Source organism: Pelodiscus sinensis, chromosome 24, assembly GCF_052426305.1.
Source record: "Pelodiscus sinensis isolate ZL-2025 chromosome 24, ASM5242630v1, whole genome shotgun sequence".
Lineage (NCBI taxonomy): Eukaryota > Metazoa > Chordata > Testudines > Trionychidae > Pelodiscus > Pelodiscus sinensis.
Genome location: NC_143075.1, coordinates 7,359,235 through 7,383,161, shown reverse-complemented (window position 1 = coordinate 7,383,161; position 23,927 = coordinate 7,359,235). Strand labels below are relative to the sequence as shown.

Here is a 23,927-nt window from a genome sequence, read left to right as displayed (position 1 = left end):
TAAATGAATTGAAGGGAAATATCCTGATAAAGGCTCATTAGGGTATGTTGTCAGTCTAAAAGTAATACCTTTTCAAAAAATATAATTCAACAACTAGCTTTTCACTGAGTTATCTTAGTATACAGTTTGAAAGATATCTTTAGAAATACCTGTAACAAAAGCATCAGTTATTATAGCTGAAGGAATTTTTTTAATTACTTTTGATTTGTTAGTCTAGGAAATGAAAATAATGTCCCCTTTTCTTCCCTTTTTTGGTAGTTACGAGCCAGCATCACACTCTGGTGGAAATAGCACAATGTTTGGTTTACAGTCAGTTTACTTTGTGTTTAAAAACAAACAAACATGGAAACAATTCCGTTGCTTATTTATACTAATTTTGGATGTGTGTGTGTGTGTGTGTGTAGATGTGTGTATGACAGGATAGCACCGAGGATTGCTCTCTGGAGGTTGCAGTCTAGCTTTTTCCTGCTGGACCTCATATAAGGGCACCTGGGTATCTGTTCTGGTTGTCTTCAGATTGATTATAGAGCTGATATGGTATTGGTTAGCTAGAACATGGGGAATTCAAGCTCACCAATGCACAGGCTTTCTTGCCAGTCACTCCTTTGAGTGTGCATGAAGGGGTGGGGTATTGTGGAATATAGGGTGTAAAAGGCACGGGGAATGCCTACCTATGCTGAGAAAAGTTGTAGCACACAGACTTTAGGTTTTGCATTTGTAAACAGGTTTGGGATATTTTGTTACCCTGGGTCTTGATTTTGCTATGCTCGTCTAGCATCTATTAAACTTTGAAAATACTAATAGTTTGTAATCTCCTCTTTCAGTTTTTCATCTTTATAGTTAGCGGATCATAGAAATAGTGTGAAACTCATTGACTTATACCTAAAATAAAGCAAACCGTGGCAGCTCCAGCTGATGCAAATAGTTACAATGTGATACCCTTTGAACCAATATATCATTTATACTTGAGATGTGTTTTATTATTTTTTAAGTTTCATAACTGGTAAATTTTGTACCACTTTCTCTGGATAATCAGAAAACTTCCGGCAAATAGTTGAAGCAAAAAAATAAAAAAGGCTTACTTTTTTTAAAGAATGTTGTTCAGTGCCACACACACACTTTATATATATATGGGATTATAAATGTTGACAGTTTCTTTTCTGGCTTTACCCACCACAGGGTATCCAACAGTAGTTCTGATTTTCCAAATACTCTGTTTCAGGATATTGATTGGGTACAGACAGAGAAACATGTGTTTGAGCAGGCATCCAGTAATCCATTCCTAGTTGGTTTACATTCGTGCTTTCAAACAACAAGTCGGTAAGAAAGTTTTGAAGTTACTTTATTTTTTAAAATCTTGATCATTGTACTAACTGCTTTTCATAAAACAACCATGGCAGTTAGAGATTGTCATCGTAGTGCTTTGAAATCTTTGGATGGATATATTATTATAACAGCCCTTTGTAGAAGTAACGCAAGACGTCAGTGTAGCCTGTTGAATAGTATAGTCATGTTCAGATACAGAGATGTAAATGGACTAACTTTTAGGGTAGTAAGTTAGCTGTGTCTTGCTTATACATAGAGACACACAATCAAACAGGTTTAAACACACATTAAGAGCTATGTCTTCTAACATTATTAATTGGGGCAATTAAGATGGCTTTTCTACATAATTTGGACAACTTGAAGACTATCCTTACATATGTATTTAGAAGTAATGTTTTGTATATAGCTGTTTGATCTTTTTATACTTTCATCACTGTGGCATTTGAATACATAGCACAGATTGAGAAAGTTCTTTGGTTCATTTGAGAAAATACTTAAATTATCTTAATTGTTTTTTCTCTTCTGTGTTAACTGAAGTGGTTTATGATTTTTTTCCAGTATTTTACTGCATGCAGGTATTTAATATGTGGAAGAAAAATTAAGAGAAATGTCCTTATGCCAGAGTTCATAATTATAGCTAGAATAATGGATGTTTCCAATTACTTTTTCTTGTATGAGTATTCTTATTCATGGCTGAATTTAGGCACTACAGACGGCAGAATAATTCTTTTCTGCTGGTGGCATTAGCCCCTTCAGTGATACACTGACACACATGCTAGTCATGCAAACTGTTACATATATGATGTTTGGAAGATTTACTTGGATTCTATTCACGTGAGTAGAATGCAGTAGAACCTCTGCATAACTGAAACGGGCAGATTTTGTGCAGTATTCAGTGGATTTATTTAATTTGCACCGGGGTGGCCAACCTGTTAGAGACAAAGAGCCAAAATAGTGGTTGATAGAGTGCAAAGAGCCACGTACTGGGGGTGGGGAGGAGTTGTTAAGGGGGGGAACCCGTGCCGGGGGAAAATAGGTGCCGGTACACTGTCCCAGGGGAAAATAGGTGCCGGTACACTGTCCCAGGGCATACCATCACAAAAAAAGCACTGGTAAGGGGTGAGAGGTGCAAGCTCTTGGAGGGAATTTGGGTGCAGGGGGAAGTAGAGAAGAGGATGCTGGCTCAGGGAGGGGCTCCAGGCCGGAGAGTGTTGGGGTCAGGTAGAGGACTGGGATGCTGAACAAGCCGCAGGCTTGTGGCTGAGAGGGTGCAGGAATTTGGGCTGCAGTACATTAGGGGCTTAGGGCAGGGAGGCTGGGAGTATGATGGGCTTAGGACACAGATTTGCAGTGTATGGATGGTGCAGGAGTATTGTGGCAGAAGACTGGGGATGTGCGGGTGCAGGAATTTGGGGATGTGAGAGGCTCAGGACAGAGGGTTCCAGTGTATGATAGGCTCAGATTTGGGATCGGGGTGGTGGTGCAGGAGTGTTATGATGCTGCGGCCAGATGGGGGCTTGGCCCCAATTCAGGGCTTGTCGGCCTGACTTCATTTTTAAATAAAATATTATGTCAAACACAAAATGTTTCAGCGTTGTCTTTACTTATGAGAGGGGAAGGAAACCTGTTTTGAGTTGGGGGCAACACAAGTGAGGTGCAAAAAAAAATCACTCCAAATCCCCCCAAGCCTCACTAACGTGGCCCTCACTGGTAGGTGCAGGGGACAGGATGCTGAGGCAGGGTATTCGTGGGGGGAGGGGGGGAGATCTGGCCAGGGGAAAGGAGACAGAAACAGCTGGGGACAGAAAAAGCTGTTCTTCCCTCCGCCCCTCTCCCAGGCACCACCACCCTGCTCTAACCCAGTCCCTCTTCCCTTCCCCAGGGCCAGGCACACACCTCCCCCCAACCCAATCCCTCTCCCCTTCCCCAGACTAGAGCTAGGCACTCCCCCTTCTCCCCTGCTCTAACCCAATCCCTCTCCCCCCCGCTCTAACCTAATTCTCAGGTCCCGGAGCTGTCACTACAGCCGCACGTCTCCCTCCAGGAGCTGGGGCGCATGCGCTGAGCAGCTGGCACACCATGTGCACCCCCAACCCAATCTCCCTCCCTTCCCCTCCCCTTCCCCAGAGCCAGACACCTCCCCTCCCTGCTCTAACCCAATCCCCCTCTCTCTCCAACCTTATGCTCGGGTCCTAGAGCCAGAGCCACTGCTACCGCCACGCATATCCGAGATGCCATGTGCACCCCATACACCCAATCCTCTTCCTCTCCCCTCCCCTCTTCCAGAGCCAGGCATTTCCCCCACCCCCTGCTCTAATCCAATTCCCCTCCCCCACTAACCTTATGCCCAGGTCCCGGAGCCACTGCTGGTGCTGCCACCGCACCCGGAGCCCTCACTGCTGCACGCGCTCAGCAGCCGGCTACTAGCACGTGCAGGCTGGGATGCTGGGTGCGACCCGACCTGCATGTGCAGGATATGACGCAGTGCACTGGGGGCCGTGAGCAGAACAGCATGGGCCGTGAGCACGCATGCGGCTCACAGCAGCCCGGCCATGAGAGTGGCTGACCTAAGCGGTTCCGGGTTCCACCCTGGTGCAGTCGGGAGCTGCAGTTTTTGCGGCTCACAAGCTGTGGGCTTGCCACTGCTAATTTAAACTCATATAGGTAGCTGCTTAAAAGGAACACTCTTCTTTGTTCCCCATGCACCCGGACATATTCTTAAGTGCACAGCCATGAAATGGGCCACCTCTGTAACTCTCCCTTCAAGGTTTAATCATCACATTCACAGTAACTATAATGACCCAGAAGTAAAAAAAGCAAACGAAAACAAAACACACAACCTTTTGATCAGTGCCTATGTTGCCGTGCAGATCTACAAGATAGGACTATTGTGGACCAGAAGGAGACAGAGGAAGCGTTCCAAATGTGACTTGTAAAGGGTGCTAATAAAAAAAAGGGAGTGTGCCTTTTTTGTTGCTGTTTTAAGATGTATAGAAAAAGCAGCTGAAAAGGTTTTTATTCTTGTTTTTAATTCCTGCTTGGTTTTTAGTTTAGAAATACCAGCAGTGTCAATTCTGATTTATCTTGATTTTGCGTAACAGCCTATCAGATGTCAGGATATATATTATTACTGACAGAGTAACTGAAGGAAAAGGTCAGTGAAGTGTAATAGATGTTCAGAAACACTACCAAAAATAGTTTAATATTATTTTAAAATTCCTTCCTTTTTCTGCTGCTTCATTCTCTTTGCTCTTGTGATGTCATTTCTTCATTAATACTTCCATCTCATCAGTGTCTTCCAAAATAGGTGATCCCTGAATGACTAATGTCAAAACCAAACAGAGACATTTTTAAAAATCAGGATTCCTTATAAACATCATAAAGCTACAATTTATTTCATGGGTATTTTTAGTAAAAGTCAGGTGACAAGCAATAGACAAAAATTCACAGCCTCTGATATGTCCATGACTTGTATCATATACCGCTGTCTAATTCTTGGGTAGCCTGTAGAGATGGTGAGGCAGCTCTGAAGGTGGGTGGAGGGGAGTTAAGGACCACAATTCTTTGCTAGTGTTCAGAGGCAAGGGCACTGGCAGACGCTATTCCTGGCTCTGTGCAGTTCTCTGGAATTGGCAGCATGTCCTTCCCTCCACTCCTAAATGGAGGGACAGCCAAGGGGGCTCTGCGTGCTGTTCCTACCCCAAGAGCTGGGAGCCATGGCCACTGAGAGCTGCTGGAGCTGCACCTGTGGCAAAGGCCACATATGGAGCTGTCTGGCCACCCCTCTTCCTACTCTAGGAGCTGAAGGCGGTACTATGAGACAGCTTCCAGGGAGCCACCCACAGTAAGGGCTGCCTACAGCCCTCATCCCCTTCCAGGCTCCAACCCTGAGCTCCTTCCAACGCCCAAACTCCTGCTGATTCTGAGAGGGAGGGAAGGCTGGTGGCATGGTGGCCCAAGACTATCCCAACACTGGACAGTGTTGCTGGCCCAGGGATTGCTGGAGCAGGTAGATAGCCTCAGGCCACCTGCACTTGACACTGCAGAAGTCATGGAGGTCCTGGAAAGTTGCAGAATCAATGACAAACTTGCAGCATTAATCATAAGAAGCAAGAAGAGGACTGAAATTAGAGTTTAGAAAAGTCCATTGTATATCACTTCTGTGGGAGCTTTTAATACTGGAGCAGGTTTGAAAGAAGAGAACATACAGAAATATAAAATACTAGTCTGGTGTTTTTCTTTGTTGCCTTTCTAGTTGGAGTTGTGTTTTTAGTTCTTTTTCCCAGCCTGGCTTCTCCTCTTTAATCCTGCAGTGAAACTTAATCCTTAAAGTACAAGCAAGGTAGTTCCCTACATTTTTAGGTATTAGTGTCATTTATTTTATTGCTGTTACTAAGAGATACATGTGCTACTTAACAAATAATTAAGGTAGATCCCTAGCAAGGATGCTTACAATCAAAGACTTTGAGCCTGCAGAGAGGAGTCCCACTGAGTAAGTACTACAATCATACATGTAAACATATGCATAAGTCTTTGCAAATTAGTCTAAATTGGATAACATTGTGGATCACAATAATTAAGATACTGAGATAGAGGGCATAAGAGAGCCGCAGTTCCAGCAGTGTAAGATTAAAAGTTCTGTTCTGTTTGTGTGTTAAAATTGTTAGTAGTGTTTTTGTCTTGGTTTCTTTTCTTTTTTTTTTCCTTCAAATTCTTCAATAGTTGTTGCAAGAAAATCCTAAAATTGGGTCATAACAAACCGGAAGGTGTAGAAAGAAGAATTTTTAATTGTGAAATAATTGTATGCCTAAGGAAAAGCTGCCTCTGAAGCAGCTTCATCTTTGATAACAAGCACTCACTCAGCATATGTCTAATTTGTAGGACTCTTTAATCTTATCTGCATTGCTTGTATTTTATTTTCCCATGTATGAAATCTTCTCTCCAGTGAGTAATAAATGTCTTTTCATGTGGCTGATCATTCCACCTGTATTTTTCCCTGTCTCTGTTCCATTTTCCCTTTGTTGGTTTTGAGGAGTGCCTTGCAAAACTAGAGTTTTGAAAAGCCACTGATAGGTTTTTACATTGCAGCCTTTCTTTTGTCTGGTTCTCCCACAGACTTCAGTGAGCATACTGTGTAGAGTATTACAGAATTGGACCCATACTTGTGGTAGTATATTTGAAGACATGTATTGGACTAAAAAAAACCTAGGCTGCTTGTTAATCTTTCTCCAAAATGTCCATGAATTTCTGGAGTTTCTTGCTAAATCTCTAACTACCCTTTCTTCACATCCTGCCTTTCTGTAATGCAAAGTAATAAACAAGCACTACTGATTTATCAACAAACAGCAAAGAAAGCTGAAGCCAGTTGTTTTACTTTTGAGAGAAATGTACGTATGATAATAGTCCGTGTCTTCTCTGATTACACTGTGTCCAGCTGTGAAATAGAGAATCATTGCATGCAGGATACGGTGCCAGTGGGTGAAACCTTGATGAGTTGTTGAATTATGATGCCATGAATTGCATTTCCCTCAGATTGCGAGATCATACTCTTTTCATATGGCTAGACCAGTATTTTATAGTAGTCAAGGAGTTAAAGTATATTGGGTTAGCTTCTGCTACTGTAATTGATTCGGAAATGCTTCAGTTGCAGTTGGAGAGTAGAGCTGTAATACTCCTGGATCAGAGGCTCATGTGCCATAGAATCATAGAATGCTGGAACTGTAAGGGACCTTGAGAGATCATCAAGTCCAGTCCCCTACCCTAACAGCAGGGCCAAACACCATCTAGATCATCTCTGGTACATGTCTATCTAGCCTGATCTTAAGTATCTGCAATGATGGAGATTCCACAACATCCCTATGCAACTTATTCCAGTGTTTAACCATCCTGACAGTTAGGAAGTTTTTCCTAATTTTCAACCTAAACATCCCTTGCTGCAATTTAAGCCCATTGCTTCTTGTCCTATCCTCAGAGGCCAAGGAGAATAATTTTTCTCCCTCTTCCTTGTTAATATCCTTTTAGATACTTGAAATCTGGTATCATGTCTCCTCACAGTCTTCTATTCTCTAAATTAAAAAAGCCCAGTTCTTTCAGTCTTCCCTCATAGGTCATGTTTTCTAGACATTTAATCATTCTTGTTGCTCTTCTCTGGACCTTCTCCAATTTCTCCACAACTTTCTTGAAATTTGGTGCCCAGAACTGGACACGGTACTCCAACTGAGGCCTAATCAGTGCAGAGTAGAGCAGAAGAATGACTTCTCATGTCTTGTTCACAATACTCCTGTTAATGCATCCCAGAATCATGTTTGATTTTTTTTTTTTTTTTTTTTTTTTTTTTTTTTTTTGCAACAGTGTCACACTATTGACTCATATTTTACCTTGTGGTCCACTATGACCCCTAGATCTCTTTCTGCAGTACTCCTTCTTAGACAGTCACTTCCCATTCTGTATGTGTGAAACTGATTGTTCCTTTCCAAGTGGAGTACTTTGCATTTGTCCTTATTAAACTTCATCCTGTTTACTCTGACCGTTTCTTTAGTTTTGCATCCTCCAAAGCACTTGCAATCCCTCCCAGCTTGGTATCATCTGCAAACTTAATAATTGTACTCTCTATGCCATCATCTAAATACTTGAAGAAGATATTGAACAGAACCAGCCACAAAACAGGCCCCTGCAGAACCCCACTTGTTAAGCCCTTCCAGAATGATTGTGAACTCTTGATAACTATTTTCTGAGAGTGATTATCCAGCTAGTTATGCACCCACTTTATAGTAGCCCCATGTAGGTTGTATTTCCCCAGCTTATTGATAAGAATGTCATGTGAGACCCTGTCAAATGCTTTACTAAAGTCTAGGTATATCACATCCATCGCTTCTCCCTTATCCATAAGACTTGTTATCCTATCAAAGAAAGCTATCAGATTGGTTTGACTGATTTGTTCTTTACAAATTAATGCTAGCTGCTTTTACCTACCACCTTCTTTTCTTCCAGTTGTTTGCAGATGAGTTCCTTAATTATTTGCTCTATTATCTTTCCAGGCACAGAAGTTAAACTGACTAGTCTGTAGTTTTCCTGGATTGTTGTTATTTCCTGTTTTATAGAAGGGCACTATATTTGCCCTTTTTCAGTCTTCAGGAATCTCGCCTAACTTCCATGACTTTTCAAAGATGATATCTAAAGGCTCTTCTATCCGCTCCTTGAGTATCCTAGGATGCATTTCATCAAGCGCTGGTGACTTGCAAACATCTAACTTTTCTTGTTCTTTTTTTTATTTTAACTTCTAAATCTGCCCCATTTTCACTAACATTCACTGTGTTAGGCATCCTGTCACTATCAATCTTCTTGACAGAAATCAAAACAAAGAAGTCGTTAAGCACTTCTGCCATTTCCAAATTTCCTGTTATAGTTCCTCCCTTTTCACTGAGCAACGGGTCTATCCTGTCCTTGGTCTTCCTTTAGCTTCTACTATATTTGTAGAATGTCATCTTGTTACCCTTTATATCTCTAGCAGGATTGAGCTCTTTTTGTGTCTTCACCTTTCTAATCTTGCCCCTGCATACTTGTGTTGTTTGCTTATATGAGTGGCACGCGCAGCACTTGGGGCCCAGAATGCAGAGCGGGCAGTATGACCCTGCACTGGATTCTGCATCCCTGCGGCATGCAGCTCCCAAGAGCGAAGAGGTTAGCACCTCCCACCCCTTACAATAGGCTCTGCCTCTTGCTCTGGGAGGGAGCGGTCCTAGGGCTGCTCGGCAGATCAGGGTGGCTAGTCACATGCTGCTGTCTCTATGGGATGCCGGGGGTTGGGCTAAGCCACAGTTGCTCCCTGCAGAAGTGGAGGCCCTTCCCCCAGTGCCCTGCTGTGCCTGGCCAGGAGCTAGAGACAGCCCTGGGCAGCCATAGACTCTGCCTGCCCCAACCCCGGAGCCTCAGCCTGGTGCAGGTGATAGGTTAGCTATAGCTATTAAAATAAGATGTTTTCGTAGTATAAATGTCTCATTATTTGAAAATAAATGTCTATTTTGCTCCTGCATTTAATTTTGATAACACCTTTGGTTTTGCAATTTATCATCTACTTGCCATATTACCGTGACAATATTTTATTCATTTGTCTCGTTCCCTAACTCACTTAGATATTTAAAATATGCATCTGATACTGTATTTTAAGAACCAGTGTTTCATACTGACAGCCCACAATGTTACTTGGTTATTTTCAGCAACCTCTGTTATCCTTTTCATATGTTTGGATAGTTATGTTGGCTTCATGCCAAACTCAAAACTAGTGTAAGCAGGTGCATCGTCATTAAGTTCCAATCAATTTCTTCATTTGTGTTTTTCTATTGAAGTATTCTTGTACATGTTTTTAAATTATTGATATATCATCTACATACCACAGGCATAGGTGTATTATTTATTAAATGTATGCTCTTGTTTTGTTTCCAAATGGTCATTAATTTTTATTGTAATTACAAATTTAAATGCCTAACATGAGAGGGCAACTCAAAGGAACATTTTTAACTTTAGATTTGTTGTTGTTGAGGTGAAATATTAATTATTACCTTAGTAAAAATGTCAGTCATGTGGGATTAAAAAAATACTGTTTTTCTTATACTGGAATACATTAATTGTATTATATATTTTCAGATTGTTTCTTGTCATAGAATATGTAAATGGGGGAGATCTCATGTTTCATATGCAACGGCAAAGAAAACTTCCTGAAGAACATGCAAGGTATTTTCCTATAAATATAATTCTCTTAGTGTCATTACATAGCACAGCATAAAAGAAACATATGAAAAGCTCAATCTTAAATTTGGAAAGCAGCTCATTTGAAAAATTTTTTGTACAAGGATTCAAGTTGTTTAAAAAGCATTTGATAATAGAAACATCATTGCTTTCATATTTGATGTAACGGTTCTCTGAAATACATTGCTGTGGTAGCAGTGATGGGCAACGTAAGCTACTGAGTGGCCTCCATCTCCGTGGGCCACAAGATTGTCATAACCAAGATAGTCTCCCAGGATAGAGTAGTTTTTTCTAACTATGCTTGCACACAATTGGTTTGGTGATTAAACCATAGCATCATTTTGATTGGATGCAAAGGGAGTGCACTGCTCTTACAGTCATTGTTGTGTGCACCTCCCTTCATGTGCCCGTACTTTACATACATGTCACTTCAGTAATGCCAGTAAGGGGAAAATAACACAGACAGAAACCAGCAGAATCTGGCAACTATGCATGTAAGAATCAATAAATAAAATGTCTATCAGGCCACACAGCCAATGGGCTGCAAATGGCCCTCAAGCCACAGGTTGCCCACCACTGTGTTGTCAGGTTTGTGTTTTGATGACTTAGCTAAGGTGTTTTATACAGAACCTAATAAAAAGATAGGGGTTTACTTCCCCTTTAGTACTAATCTTGAAAATCTTGACATTACAGAAGCACCTTGCCACTGCGTTAGAATTGTTGGCATAGATTTTAACAGTTCAGAAATTCATTTATGATAACTTGGTATTTGAGTTTTTCAGCTTTGGAGAAATGTTGGATAGTATGATTAAAAACAAATATTTCTTCAATATCAAATTGGAAAAAAATTGCTTGATATAAATCTTTAAAAAATATAGCTAGTCTCCACAAAACTAGAGTTTGTATTTTGATTGTAACAGCTACTTTTGAATTAATTTGGGTTTTTTTGTGGTTTTGTGCCATGGTGAGAAGCCAGGCTCTCTTATCTTTTTCTTCTTACATTTTCCTGTTATTTTCAAAAACTGTATTTGCATTCTTTAAGTTATGTCAACTTTTGAGTAATTTTTATAGTAATAAGCATAGTATAGTACCTTTACTAATTTTTTCTAAAGCTTTGTATTCCTTAATGTCTCTTTTTTGCTATTTAAGATTTTATGCTGCTGAAATTTGTATTGCTCTGAACTTCCTACATGAGAGGGGGATAATCTATAGAGATTTAAAACTAGACAATGTTCTGCTAGATGCAGAGGGTCATATCAAGTTAACAGATTATGGCATGTGCAAGGTAAGGTTCTTCTCTGATTTTTCTTTCTTATAATTCTACTGTGAATCTCTGTATTTTAACTTGACTTTGTCAAATTGTCTTGAATGAAATTCTGCAGCCAGCAATATCAGGGTTAACCTGAGGTATGGAGTTTGCCTAGATTAACATAAAGTATAAATGAGCCTAGAATTCTCTCTTAAACTGAAGTTCTGCTCTGAAAAATGACTTCTGTAAAACAGCATCAACTTTGATTAACAAATCTATTTTCCTGTGTGTATTCCAAGCTGTATTGCTGAATAACAGGACAAATATAAAGTTCTTAACAAGATACATTTAGATCTGCAAATTCAACACAGATCTGAGTTCTGAATTCTTTTCCTTCACATGAATTAACAACAGAACTGTTAACTAAATTCCAACCCCAGATGTGGCCAAACTGATTTTACATCCACATGATTCCACTGAAGGAAATGAATTCTAACTTCCCTTTATTTTGGAATAACCAAATTTTATTACACTGCTTTGCAAATCAAAAAACACAGGGGTCCCATAATTAGTTAGTAATTCATTATTGATTGCCCTTTTGACTAGATGAAGTGCAAGAACATGTGATGCTACAGATGCAGCTATGAGAATGAGGCTCTGCCTCATGCCATCTGCAGCAGTAAGCTCCATTCCAGAGCATGGCCACTTCACCACAGCCTTGTGCAGAGTGGTTTAAGGCAATTCCAGCATCTGTGAGCATGATTTTTGTTCCCTTTTATTCTGGACTTCAACTGCTAGTTAAGACTGGATGTTGTGATTTCTGATGAGGAACAGAAGTGAATTACCATAGTTCATATGATGATCCCCTTTGACAATCAGGTCACTGCCTTTGAGTCCCAAGAATGGAAACTAGAGGAATACACTTCATCTCCCTATTCCCATCTGATACTTTGAGAGAATAGGGGTAATCCACATTGCCATTCATATGCTGGTTGTCAAAGCACTGGGTGCCTGGGACTCCAAGAATGAGACTGTTCTGAGACTGGAAGGAGTCCAGATGCTACTGCAGGATGATGGGGCAGTAGATGGTTTTGGATACCACTATACTGAATGTGTTACTGGACTTTGCCAATGTGAGGATAATATGATCCAGACTACAAACTGAGAAGTGGCAAGACTGAAGGATTCTTCATACTGATTTACCTAGAGTACTCTATTTTTCTATGTTATATGCTTAACCACTAATCCTCATCTGTATTTTTTGCTGCAGGCAATTGTCAGCTCATATCACTTGCAGTCCATGGTTATAATGTTGGTTTTGATGAGCATGAACTGATATGGCTGGAGTATTTATAGTGTATATTCAACATTTTGCATTCTGTAAATATTCTCTTATAAGTTTTTAATCCTGATTCATATATGATATAACCTCTTTTAGGAGACAAACCCTTCAATTCCAGAGGGATGGTATTGATTAATTAATACAATAGATCTTTACTATCTCTAATTTTTATGAACCTTTGTAGAAGTTCTTTTTACACCAATATTCCACATGAAGATGGATTAGTGGCTGTCGGGAACGCTATCCCTGATGACACCACTACACGACTGGTTACTGAGCTCTGTGACTCGGTCCTCACTCTCAACTGTTTCCAGTTTGGAGACAATTCATATCTTCAAGTCAGTGGCACAGCCATGGGCACCCGCATGGCCAACATCTTTATGGCTGACCTTGAACAACAATTCCTCAGCTCTTGCCCCCTAGCACCGTCACTCTACTTATGCTACATTGACGACAACATTATCATATGGACCCACAGGAAGGAGACCCTTGAAGAATTTCACAGGGATTTCAACAACTTCCACTGCACCATCAGCCACAGCCTGGACCAGTCCACACAAGATATCTATTTCCTTGACACTACAGTACAATTACACGATAGACACATTTCCACCACTTTATACCGGAAACCTAACGAACGTTACACTTACCTACATGCCTTTAGCTTCCATCCAAGACACATAGCCGAATCAATTGTTTACAGCCAAGATTTAAGATACAACCGGATGTGCTCCAATCTCACAGACAGAGACAAACACCTACAGGATTTATACAAAGCATTCTTAAAACTGAAATACCCACCCAGAGAAGTGAAAAAACGGATTAACAGAGCCAGATAAGTACCCAGACATCAGCTACCTCAAGATAGGCCCTACAAAGAAAACAGAATACCACTTGTCATCACCTATAGCCCCCAACTTAAACTTCTCCAACATGTTATCAACAGCTATAACCTATCCTGGAAAATAACCCCTCACTCTCACAAGCCTTGGGTGACAGACAACCCCTGAACCTCAAACAAATTCTTTCCAATAACCACTCAGCACACCTCCATCACACTCATCCCAGAACCCAGCCCTGCAATTAACCCCAATGCCAATTCTGAACACACATCTATACAGGCAATATCATCACAGGACCTAGTCATGTAAACCACCACATCAGAGGCTTGTACAACTGCACATCTGCTAATGTGATCAGTGCCATCAACTGCCAGCAATGCCCCTCTGCCTTGTATATTGGCCAAATTGGACAGTTTCTATGAGAGGAAAATTAATGGACACAAATTAGATATCCAAAAAGGCAACACACAGAAACCAGTTGGGGAACATTTTAACTTGCCCGGGCACTCATTAATGGATCTCAAAGTTACCATATTATTATTACAATCCAGTTTCAAAAGCCTGCTCCACGGGAAAGCTGCAGAACTTAATTTCATTTACAAGTTTGATTCCTACAACAGAAGACTAAATAAAGAAGTTGGCTGGGTGGCCCACTACATTCCACATCCTAATGACACACAAAAAAACAAACAAAGGGTACTTAGAGTGGGTGCTAAGTATTATCAGCTTAATTTACCATGGACACACTAATTGACTATTCTTTTCCCTTTTTTTACACTTTTTTCCTCTTCTTTCTCCCCCATCCGCTCTCTGTGCTATTTATTTTAAAAACTAGACCCCTTACACTCAATTAATCTGAAGTGGATTGTGCCAACAAAAGCTCATGATACCATCTACATTTTTATTAGTCTCTAAGGTGCTGCTAGATTATTTTTTGTTTTTTAATTTTTCCAATATTTGAATTGTATTAACCCTTTTCAATGACTGACTCATGGAGGGTTGAAAATATCAAATACTTTAGAGTTGGCATTGGAACTTTTTGGCTCTGAATAGCACTTTAGAGTTTGAATAGCACTTCAGAAATGTTGACCAAATACAACCTGTACCTGAAAAGTGACTGAGACAACCTTATATTGGGCTGTATTTGTCTATTAGTAGCCTGATTTTAAAATGAATTGGTATTTTAAAAAAGTCAAAGTAGAGATTAAGAAGCCCAATTAAATTAATAAACTAGGGGATCAGACTTCTTCGGGGGCTTGTGATGAGCTATTGCCTCTTTTGCCTTTGCATTGTTGGTTTGACACATGCTAATACTTACTGACAGTTGTTGTCTCAATTATTTGTTGGCCTATGTGAAATGAGATGAGGGTCTAAGTCTAGTTTCTTGTGAACCACCAAATCCACAAAAGCAGCACTCCAACTAGCACCCTTTTTTGTTAATTTCAGCAGGTCCAGGGATTGAATGGACCAAATTAACTGAGTTGCTTTCTCAGTCTTAACTGGCGTTCCTCCAGTTCATGATGAACATTAGAAGTAGGGTATTTTGCAGGAGCTTGTATTGTCACTGCTTGTGATACACTCTTTCAAGAATTCTTATCTAGTGTGTTGCACCAGCACTAAAATTTGCAACTCCAATGGAGAACCTGTAAAAAAATTATGAGTTGTCTTTTAAAATAAATAAACACCTCCCTACTTCCCCACAAATGAGACAAACTTTTTTTTGTCTAAAAGAAACATTATAAATATCAGGATTAGTAATATATCACACACATATACCGCGATGAAGGGCTATGCAAAAATTTATAAACCAACCTTTATGTCTGGAATTCTGTTGGTGTAAGGTGGCATCTTTGATTCCTGGTTTAAAATTCTTTTGAAAGCTTATGAAATTCCTTTAGGTTGAATTTAACTTTTTCGGAAGATGAATTGGTTTATTTTCATAGGAAGGATTGGGCCCTGGTGACACTACAAGCACTTTCTGTGGAACGCCAAATTACATTGCGCCAGAGATCCTAAGAGGGGAAGAATATGGTGAGTTGGTACATAAACTTGTAATAGTTTAATCACTCTAAATTACTAACTTAACTTCCAATTTCAGTGCACTAAGAGTACTCTTTTAATTAAGCTTACATGTTTTTACTCCGTGTTATAAAGGCAAGATGTGTTTTCTGAAGTTTTATTTAATTTTCTCAGTTGTACTTCAGACAATTTTAGTGTTAGTGACCCACGTAATTGTGGATCTGCAACTTCTGTTAAAATATATTTCCAGAAAGGGAGAGCTTTTCACTGAAAGAGAACTCCTGCAATGTGCTGCAGAGGAAATACCACAACACAACCCGCTTATGCTGGTTTGACCTTTCAGTGTAACTGTTTGGATCAGGGTGTCTGACAACAAAACAGAAAACATAGCATTCAAAACAGTAGTACACTTGGGCGTCTCTAAACCGAGATTTCTGGTCCAACACTATCTGTGGTCCAGAAAGCACCAAGGCCAGGAGCCTCATGGCAGTGGGCTGGTGTTTGGCAACCCGGCCAGGGGTAGGAGCCCACAGCCATACTAGCTGGCTTCCAGCAGCCCCAGCTGCTGGGGCTGGGAGCAGAGCTGGCAACCCCAGCCAGCAAATTCCCTAGTTCGAGATAGTTTAGGTCTGGAGGGTGTCAGAAGGGTGCCAGGGAGGTCCACCCTGTAGTTTACAGGAACACTCTGACTACTATTGTGAATTGAGAAGTGACCCATCTAGATGGTAAAATACCTGACTACAGGATGAACCTCTGTGGTCTGGGACTCTCTGCTCCGGCAACACCCATGGTCTGGAAGGATAACGAGTGTTGCTGGACTAGAGCCCCAGCACAGAGGTTGCCATGAGCTGGAAGTAGAGCCGGCTGGCAGGGCCAATCGGGCAGCAGAACCCACAGAGCATGAGAAACCACAGCTGGCTAGGGGTGGGAGGGCACCGGAGCCCCTAGGGCTGGCGGGCACTGCAGCAGCCAGGGGAGCTGGGCAGCAGTGGCAGGTAGCTGGGGAGAGGAGCCCAGCAGAAAGGTTGGTGTCTCCCCTCCCCCTCACTCCCAAGACCTTTCCTGGTCAAGAAAACTCCCTCATCTGGGACTGGTCAGGCCCCAAGGGAGCCAGACCAGGGAGGTCCGACCTGCATTGTCATTTTCCTGTATGGTAACATAGCATTCTCAACTTTCAAAAACCCCGAAGTACTTTCTAGCTGTAAGAAGTAATATTGACCTTTGTCTTGTTAAGAGTACTGCTAATTGAAGCCTCAGTCTCTTACGGACATTTATGGTCAATCTACAATTTCCTGAACAAATTACCTTTATTAATTTTTTCCAAAGTGCTCTATTAAGGACTATTCCTTAAGGCATTTAGCCTTGCTGCTAGCAGTTTCAGTGGGAGTTGAGGATTCTCAACACTTTGCAGAGTCAGGCCCTCTATCCCCATAAATGATACAATAAATGTCATTGTAATGATACCTAGAATCTCAGGATTTACTACCTGAAAATGTGCTCTTTAAATTCTTATAGGGTTCAGTGTGGACTGGTGGGCTCTTGGTGTCCTGATGTTTGAAATGATGGCAGGAAGATCTCCTTTTGATATAATAACAGACAATCCAGATATGAACACTGAAGATTACCTCTTCCAAGGTATACATCTTTGCAATCACTCTTTACCAATCAATCACTCCCGCATTGTTCCTGTACTTGATATGGTTGTGCGTACTATACCTCTGATAAGAATAGTGAGCACATTGCTACCCATCCAAATCAGCTGCTACTGAATTAACTTACGACACTGATACCATGAAATCACCATAAAGACACTGAAAAATGTGGAACAAAACTGTAGGTAGACATGGTTGGTGCCCAGTACTTCAATGTCTTCATACTCTATACAACCTAGCAGAGATACTGACTAATGCGCTCACTCCTCTTCATGATCACCTTGTCTTTCTCTGCAACAAAGGTCAAAGGTTGTTCCATCAGAATTCTCTAGGTATATTTAAGTTCCCTGCCATTGCAAGGGCTTCACAAAAATCCCTTCTGTTCTGTGTCTGAGGCATATAATAGTTTAGTGTTCTGTGGACAATAATGCTTTGGATGTTGTATTTGGTGTATAGATGCTAGTTGGTGTTTGTGGCCAGTGATATGTAGGTCTGGCCTTAAACTGTGACTCTTTCTGAAATACTTCCTAGTGACCAATCTGCGTGCCAGTGTGAGCATTCTCAAACACAGTTGTATACTCTTTGAAGTGCATAACTAATCTCCAGAATATTCCTTGAAGGGGAATACTATATAATGAAGAAGAGGATGACTTATAGACAAATGGGGACTCCCCACAACCTCTGGTCCAGGGTAATGTTTCCTCAATTGTATAAAACTGTGATATCACATTTATAAACCTCCTTGATTAGGACATTAGGGAGATGAAAAGCCTTTATGCAATGTGTTTATCAGTATGACCGATGGGATGAAAGAAATGATGCATGAGACTTTTCAGAAAATATTTGTCACTACTACCATAGCACCTTTCACATGAGGGATCCCAAGATACAGACGTTAGATGGGTAAGCCTTGCGATGTTAGAGAAGAATAAATATTCATTTGAGTGTTATGGAAACAGTAACAAAATGTTCAAGTGCAGACTTGACGACGCAGGGACCAAGAGGCATCTTCCCTGGAGGCCCCATGATTTCAAAGGGCCTGGAACTCCTGGGTGCTGCAGCAGCAGCAACAACCAGCACCCTGGACCCTTTCAATCTCTGCCAGTGCTGAGGACTGCCTGTGGGAGGTTAGCCCCCAACCCCACCTCTTCCACTTGAGCCCCTTCCCCCTTCCAGGGCACAGAACTGTCCCCCTCTCCATTTTGCCCGGGAGCTTGGCAAGTCTGTCAGCCTCACTGTTGAAGTGACTTGCTCCCATGGTTAATGTGTCAATGACAAAATCAGGACTAGCACGTAGGAAGGAAGACTGAAAGAATTGGGCTTGTTTAGTTTGGAAAGGAGAAGACTGAGGGGGGACGGACATGATAGCGGTTTTCAGGTATCTAAAAGGGTGTCACAAGGCGGAGGAAGAAAATTTGTTCTCTTTGGCCTCTGAGGATAGGACAAGAAGCAATGGGTATAAACTGCAGCAAGAGAGGTTTAGAATGGACATTAGGAAAAACTTCCTAACTGTCAGGGTGGTTGAACACTGGAATAAGTTGCCTAGGGAGGTTGTGGAATCTCCATCTCTGGAGATATTTAAGAGCAGGTTAGACAGACATCTATCAGGGATGGTCTAGATGGTACTGGGTCCTGCCATGAGGGCAGGGAACTGGACTTCATGACCTCTCAAGGTCCCTTCCAATTCTAGTGTTCTATGATCTTAGGAGCTTTGATTCCTAATCCCATGCTCTAACTACTGGATATTGTGCCACCAGCTTTTTGAAAACATAAAAATGAGTACTCTGGTTTTCTCTTCTGAGTTATGTTGTTAAAAGTCTATTTTGTAAAATTTTTAGAAAAGATATTAAATGGAGTTTTGAGACTTCTAAAAAATGTTAAAGCCTTGCAAATTTAGCAAAAATTATTTAAATATTTGCCATGTTGGCACATTTTCCAGGCAGTAATACAAATAAAAAAGTTTGTATTAGAATCTGAATGGATGTCACCAGCGTTCCCTCTAACATTTTCTATCCTTGGGCAGGTTGAAATTTCTTATGTGCAACACCAATATTGAGGTAGTGGGTGGATGTGCACCACATATACATAAATTTAACAATCCATATGTGTGGAAAAAAATGCATAAAAATAAGGAATAGTTAAAAAGAAGCAATGCTTATGAAATTTAATATGAAATCAAATAAAGAAAATTAATACTACCCTTGGAGTACATGTATCATCATCCTTTCTAACAACTCAAGATAGTAAACATGCCAAATGCATATTATCCACACATAGCTCAGCTTTAAGATGCTAATCAAATATGTGTCAACTAGAAGTAGTCATGCTCTCCTTGCAAATACTAATAGGCTGTGTCTAGACTGGCAAGTTTTTCCACAAAATCATCTGCTTTTGCGGAAAATCATCTGCTTTTGTGGAAAAACTTGCCAGCTGTCTACACTGGCTGCTTGAATTTCCGCAAAAGCACTGACGATCTCATGTAAGATTGTCAGTGCTTTTGCGGAAATATTATGCTGCTCCCGTTCGGGCAAAAGTCTTTTTCCGAAAGACTTTTGCGCAAAAGGGCCAGTGTAGACAACAGAGATTTCTTTTCCGCAAAAAAGCCCCGATCAAGTGTCCTGCCAATCTAGACGTGCTTTTCCGAAAATGCTTTTAACGGAAAACTTTTCCGTTAAAAGCATTTCCAGAAAATCATGCCAGTGTAGACGTAGCCATATAGTATTTACTGACACCGGAAAGGAGAGTAAAAGACATTCACTAAGGCTTCTACAGTTTCTCTGGGAAATGTTTAGGAGTCATGCTATAAAAACAGATAAAAGTTCTCCTAGTTTGAAACTTTCACCTTGTGCATGTCACCAGCTGAAAGAGTAGAAGTCACAGAACAAAGAACATATGGCTTCAGGATTTGTAGACAGATGTATGTTTCAAAGAGGTTGTAAATAAGGTTTCATTCTACAAAGCTAGCATCACACCTAGTACTTGCTACTTCTGACTCGTAAGAGCCAGAACTCTACCACATAGCAAAGATCTGGCCTTAATGCAATACATTATACCATGTATTAATTAGTAACACAGGATTTTTAAAAAATCATGAAAATCAGAGTTTTAGATATCTGCAACACTCCAAAAAAATTCTGTTCAGGTAAGAAAGAAAATTATTCTTTTAAGCCATTAACACTGATGTAAACTTTGAAATGTAATCAAAATGTCGTCCTGGCACCCCCCCCCCCTTCATTCTGCTTCCCCCCCATGCAGCCTGCTTTCCCCCCTTCCCAGCCAGAATGGACTGCAGCAAGTGAGTCGGGACACCCCAAACAAACTGCCCCCTTGCCTCCACATCTCTTTACAGATGCCAGCACCCACCCATTCTTCTTCGAGTAGTGTCCCCGTGGGTGCTCCACTGTAGGTGAAGGGTTGCCCTGAGCCGCAGATCGGAGCTTTGTATAGCAGTTTCCCCTGTTGAGCCACGCATGCCCAGGAGGCGTCTCGAGCCCTTCCCGCCTCCTGAGGAGCGTGACTCAACCCCCCCTCCCTTTCAGTTCCTCTTTAACCGCCCTCGTCAGCGGACGGAGCAGTCAGGAGCTCCCTGTCAGATTATCTGACTACTTTCCTCTTAGTTATTTAGGCATAGTTAGCTTCCCCTGTTTTATCCTAGTTACTCTTTCCTTGTTTCTTTATTTAAAAAAAAAAGAAAAAGAAGAAGAAGCAAAACCACATAAACTATAATAATATAGAAGATAAATATAATAATTTCAAGAGGGAGAGAGCCTGCAATGTCCGGCTCCTCAGGGTTTAAAAAGTGCAGTCAATGCCGGGACCCAGTGCCGGTTTCAGAAGGCCACTCGAACTGCATACGGTGTTTGGGGGAGACTCACTCTCCCCACAACTGTACCCACTGCAATTCCCTGAGGGCGAGAGCCAGAAAAGACCGTGAGCTCCACCTCAGGATGATTTTATTTGAAAAAGCTCTACAGCCTGCGGGAGAACAATCTGCACCACGGCAAGAGCCTCCGCCGCCTTCCAGAAATGCCCTGAGACCCAGAGCCTCTCCATCCCGCTCTCTTCCAGCCTCTTCCTCTCCCAAACATAGAGGAGAGGCACACCAGGCTGGGAAGTCCCCTGCCACCAAGGCTTCGGGGCAATCCTCCCTCTCTGCATCGGTATTGGGGCACTCAACAGCTGAGTGGCCCCAGGAGTGTTCTAAGCAGCCGGCACGGCATGAAAAGCCGGCGCCGCTTCAAACCGCGGTGCCGCTTCAGAGCGCAGCACTGCTTCCAGCCCCGGCGCTGCTTCAAGCCTCTGCAGTGCCGAAAGCCACACCACGGCTTAAAGCTGCGGTGCCTCTTAGTCACGGCACTGCAGCAAAACGATGGGCAGCCTCCGAAGCCTCTGGCAACAGCTGATGCTCTGCTGGTCCTCCCACAGCCAGACAAGCAACCAGATGAGGCTCCTAGGGATCAGCCCCAACAAGAGACTGATCCATACAGTAGGCATCATTATCTGTGCCTGCCCTCTACTTCTTACTCTCCTGAGGGATCTCCATCAAGGCAATCCCCTCCCAGGTCAATGTCACCATTGTCTCTTCACGACGCTCCCCTTCCTGATGATGACCACCACACGGTCTATTCCTCGCGACATCCATCACCTGGGAGGGCTCGCTCTCACCATTATAGGGCTCCGCCACAACATGGCCCATGACACCCATACTGGCCTTACCCACCTCCGCCTTATCCACCGCAATGGAAACCGTGGGAACACTGGGAGCCATATGGACACCGCTCCCCACCTCGTTCCACTGCATCCCGGAGAAGTTTGCCTCGGCCACAACCCCTAACTCCAGCAAGTTTTTCGGAGGATGAGGTGGAACGAATCTCAAACAACGACTCAGATACTCAGTAAGTAAACGTCACACACTATGATGCCCTTGATGCACAACCAGAGGACGCCGTAGTACCATCAGACACTGGAACGATTGACGATCTAAAACAGTTCCAAGAACTATTCAAGAGAGTAGCGACAAGCCAGAATGTCTCCCTGCAAGAGGTGCAGAAGAAACAATACCAATTGTTAAAGAATCTACATCCGACACTACAGGGCAAGATTGCGCTACCCATAGACGAGGCAATCATGGAGACCTCAGAAGATCTGTGGAAGACGCCTGCATCTATCCAACCAACTAACAAGAAAATTGACAGAAAGTACTTTGTCCCCTCAAAAGACAACGACTTTCTCTTCACTCACCCACAACCTAACTCACTAGTCATGGACTCAGTACAACGACGAGCGAAGTTTCCACAGTATAGGATGGGCAATGCAGACAAGGACCACAAAAAGTTGGACTCCTTTGGCAAGAAAGTATACTCCTCTTCAACCCTACAACTCAGAATATCAAATTACTCTGCTCTCAAATCACAACTTTGACAACTATTCAAAACTGGGAGAACTAATGGCGCATCTCCCCGACTCCAAAAGATCCATCTTAAAATCAATAGTTCATGAGGGCCATATGATCGCCCGCGCCGCTCTCCAAATGGCAATGGATGTAGCTGACACTGCAGCCCGAGTTACAGCTACAGCGGTGGTGATGCGTAGAGCTTCTTGGCTCCAGTCATCTGGAGTTCCACGCGAACTCCAGCCCAAAGTGGAGGACTTGCCATTTGACAAACAAAAGCTATTTGCAGCCACTACGGACAAAATGCTTCACAACAGCAAAAATTCTAAGTCCACACTTCGCACGCTAAATATGGGCACGCCACCCTATAAACGCAGGCGATACACCCCATATAATTCATATAATCGATATCGGTATGGACAATACAATCGACCACAGAGGCCTTATGAAGACAACAGACCAAGACAGCGAGGTCCCAGAAGGCGATCCAACCAAGCCCGCCCGCTAGCTAACCAACCATCTAAGCAGCAAATTTGAACATTTGGTCGAGGGTCTGCAAGACCTCCCATTCGATCTCGCACCTCAACATGGCCATCTATTCAACCACCATTTGCGTGCCTTCCTCCCACAGTGGGAATCCATAACATCGGACTGCTAGGTCCCAGAGATAATTCGAGTGGGCTATACCATCCCTTTTATTTCTATCCCCCCTACCCTTCCCTCTACCCCGTCCCTTTTCAGGGACCACTCTCACGAAACCCTTCTAAAACAAGAAGTCAATCGGCTCCTTGTCGTTGGGGCTATAGAAAGGGTACCCCGAGAGTTCCACGGGAGAGGGTTTTACTCAAACTATTTCCTGACCGAGAAAAGAACGGGGGGCTGGAGACCTATATTGGATCTCCGCAAACTGAACACATTTCTCAAGAGACAGCGTTTCAAGATGGTCACTCTTTCCACAATCATTCCTGCGCTAGATCGAGGGGACTGGTTTGCAGCCCTTGACCTCCAAGATGCCTATTTCCATGTAACCACCCACCCCGCCCGCAGACGCTATCTATGCTTCACGTTGGGACTGGACCATTTCCAGTACAAGGTTCTTCCCTTCGGTCTCTCATCAGCTCCGAGGGTATTTTCGAAGGTGCTGGCGGTCGTAACCATGTATCTCAGACGGCAGAACGTCATCATATTTCCCTACCTAGACGATTGCTTTCTAAAGGGATCCTCATACGTCGAAACCGCCTCTATGATAAAAAAGACCACGGCCCTCCTCAGTCGTCTAGGCCTTCTAATCAACCAAGACAAATCAATTCTGCACCCGGTTCAAGATATAGAGTTCATTGGCGCACACCTGGACTCAGTT

At 42.4% G+C, this 23,927-nt stretch overlaps 1 protein-coding gene and 1 long non-coding RNA gene across 9 annotated transcripts in view; one reads left to right on the top strand and one right to left on the bottom strand.

The window, feature by feature from the left end:
• LOC112545139 (uncharacterized) overlaps positions 1 to 20,693 on the bottom strand; it is a 32,429-nt gene extending 11,736 nt beyond the window's left edge. Inside the window, exons 1-2 of the long non-coding RNA XR_003088570.3 lie at positions 20,539 to 20,693; positions 15,317 to 15,516 (exon numbers count right to left, since the gene is read on the bottom strand). This is a non-coding gene — a long non-coding RNA (uncharacterized LOC112545139). The remainder of the gene's footprint in view (positions 1 to 15,316; positions 15,517 to 20,538) is intronic.
• The window catches only part of PRKCZ (protein kinase C zeta), a 219,227-nt gene that overhangs the window by 145,060 nt on the left and 50,240 nt on the right, over positions 1 to 23,927 (top strand). For all 8 annotated transcript variants that reach the window (XR_012897330.2, XM_075906563.2, XM_075906559.2 and 5 more), the window contains 5 exons: positions 1,223 to 1,320; positions 9,970 to 10,056; positions 11,221 to 11,356; positions 15,448 to 15,535; positions 17,039 to 17,158. Coding sequence is in view for 7 of the 8 variants with exons in the window: in XM_075906563.2 (XP_075762678.2) it covers positions 1,223 to 1,320; positions 9,970 to 10,056; positions 11,221 to 11,356; positions 15,448 to 15,535; positions 17,039 to 17,158 (529 nt within the window). In the remaining variant the exon portion in view is untranslated. The remainder of the gene's footprint in view (positions 1 to 1,222; positions 1,321 to 9,969; positions 10,057 to 11,220; positions 11,357 to 15,447; positions 15,536 to 17,038; positions 17,159 to 23,927) is intronic.